We start from the raw sequence: 2,636 nt of genomic DNA, 5'->3' as shown, positions 1-2,636 counted from the left end.
AAAATCAATTAGGTTGACACACCGTCTTATCAATTTTCACCAATTGTAACATGTTACAACACATGACTCCAATAACAATCCTACAACATTTAGAGAAAAGCAACAAATTGTTCGGCCTACAGCTCCATGTTATGTACCCCCACCTATACCAGCTCCAGGACCAACTTTATAGTTCAAATCTCAGCCCTCACAATCTCAACAACCTGGGCCTCACAACTCACAGAATCAAGGCACTAAGCCAGTAGCTGGTACAGCAACTCTAAGAACCACAGGGAGCACAATATTTGTCGAGATGATGGCTGCTACAAGTTAAACAAATGCATCAAGGTTGCTGAAATTTATGCCAACACCAAGCTTTAGGCATCCAGGCCTCAGGCTTTCGAAGAAGCTGTGATAATGATATAGGAATTAAAGAAGTGTGTTTTGTTCTTTTGGTATTTTTGCTACTTATTTTAGTTTTTTGGTTGCTTATTTAGCTTATTCAAGACTATGTTTAAGTCTTTTGATTTAGGAACAAATGTTTAAATCTTTTAGTTTAGGGACAAATGTTTTAGTCTTTTGATTTAGGGCCATGTTGCTGCCGATGGAATGCTGTCTAAACTATGAACCTATGGATTGTTTGTGCAATATCAGCATGAGTATAATATATGAACTTCTGTGCGTTATTTGATATTAGTGAACTTATGGATTACTGCACAACTAGCAGATTGCATTTACAAATATTTTATGCACAAATTTTTTTGCACATTTAATTCATGGAATAAAATATTAAAAAGCATCACAGGAAGTCATTTTCATTTATCTTCAACAGTGCTCAAATACATGATTTCATCCCAAGTTACAAATAACCCCAACCAACTAAAGTTAGGACATCAATTTTCCTACAAAGTTAACCTGAACAAGTAGGGAATCACAACCCCACTAAGAAATGCAAAAAAAAAAAACTACATCCAAATCCCAGACATGTACTTCCACTCGTTTTTAATCTACACTTCTCCAATTCGTTCTCTAATCCAATCAACCTATCCTCTAGCTTTTTCACTTTGTCATCCATTGCATCACTCTCTCCTTCAAACGGATTCTGCTTTTGCAACAATACCCCCTTTGACATTGTCTTCCCAGCATACTCATTAAATGAAGCAACATAATCATCTAGCCATGCAAAGAATGAGCAATGAACTTCTATAGTCTACAATATGAATTAAGTTTGTGAAATTAACAGTGAGTACAAAACTAAACCTGGACATTATTAAACCTATTTAGAATCAACACATTATTAAACCTAACATACCTTGAAATAAGGACAACGAAAGAATAATCTATCCGGATTATTTTCAGTCCCAGACATAAATAGAATAGCATGAGACCCGCAATAGCACTTTGGGGAGAACCATCTCTTCTTCCTCCGAACCCCAATGCTCTCACTTGAGTTCATGTTGCAACTCAAATTATCACCTCCAATTTGGAAGTTCATCTTGTCCTAGGGTTTGTCTCCAATTTCACACCCCAGAACATAGGAAGAGGCTTATGGTGCAATTACCCACTCAATTTAGGTTTTGTTTCAATAGAAAACTAGAAACGGTATTATTTTTGAAGAATGGAGAGAGACAAATCGACCCCTGTCCATTTTTCCTAAGCCAACGTGGCACTTAACTCTGAGTAGCCCTCCACATCAACGCCAGTGAATGCCACGTAAAAATTTTCCGTCAACTTTGGTGAGGGGTTATAATGGAGGGGCTGCCTTGTCTCACTTTTGTCAAGGACAAGGGCCAAGTCGGGTGTAATTTATTGACAGGGGTCGCTTTGTCCTATTTTTAAAATGGATAGGAACTGGGTTGCGTATTTACTCATAAATTATCTGTCAAACAAAACAATATTATATATATTAATTGAATATGTACAAATTTACAATTTTGAGGTTTACAACTATTATTGAGGCATTAAATTTGACTAAAACAATCACCTTAGAGTATGAATATAGTCTTATTTGTAATCTTACATGATTAATCCTATTAAAGTCATATAACATAACTCTTTTGTTACAATTCGAGAGTACTTCAAAAATAATCTTAATGTATTCGAATACCTAAAACAAAAGAGACAAACCTAAATTTTTTTAATTATTCAAATTCTTTCATCTCTTGATTTTCTATGAGCTTATAAATTATTGGCAAACAATATGCTACTAACACATAAAGCTAAACAAAATATATTTATTCCTATTAAATTGGTTTATAATCATCAATCATATTTATCCCAAAATTATATATATGAGATAATAATTTGATAAAATATAAAATACTAGTGTTTGTATTCATGCAGTACACAAAAAATATCTATTCAATTGATATTTTTATTATTATTTTTTAAATTTATTTTTTACTAATTTTTTAATTTATATAAAAATAATTAAAAGTCCTAGCTATCTTTTTAATGATTTTTCCAATGTATAAATAAATAAAGTTTTGTATTTGTTATCCTTTTAAAGTTTTAACAAAATAACATATATATTTAAAATCTTACTCATTTAAATATTAGGTTATCCTTTTAATGTTTTAAAAACATGTTATATAAAATCTTACTCATTTAAGTATTAAGAGAATAAATTAGATCACCTAATCATTACTCATATTTTA

The 2,636-nt window shown here is 31.9% G+C and overlaps 1 protein-coding gene across 1 annotated transcript; it reads right to left on the bottom strand.

Moving 5' to 3' along the window:
- Window positions 1-225: 225 nt before the first annotated feature.
- LOC110265939 (uncharacterized protein At4g04775-like) lies at window positions 226-1,474 on the bottom strand. The gene is made up of 3 exons (XM_021109535.1): window positions 1,292-1,474; window positions 970-1,189; window positions 226-302 (listed from the first exon to the last, which is right to left on the bottom strand). The coding sequence occupies exons 1-3, from the start codon at window positions 1,472-1,474 to the stop codon at window positions 226-228; spliced, it is 480 nt and encodes a 159-aa protein (XP_020965194.1).
- Between the last annotated feature and the right edge of the window lie 1,162 nt (window positions 1,475-2,636).

This window comes from Arachis ipaensis, chromosome B1, assembly GCF_059453495.1.
Source record: "Arachis ipaensis isolate K30076 ecotype BB chromosome B1, ASM5945349v1, whole genome shotgun sequence".
Taxonomy (NCBI): Eukaryota; Viridiplantae; Streptophyta; class Magnoliopsida; order Fabales; family Fabaceae; genus Arachis; species Arachis ipaensis.
This window is presented reverse-complemented; position numbering and strand designations above follow the sequence as displayed.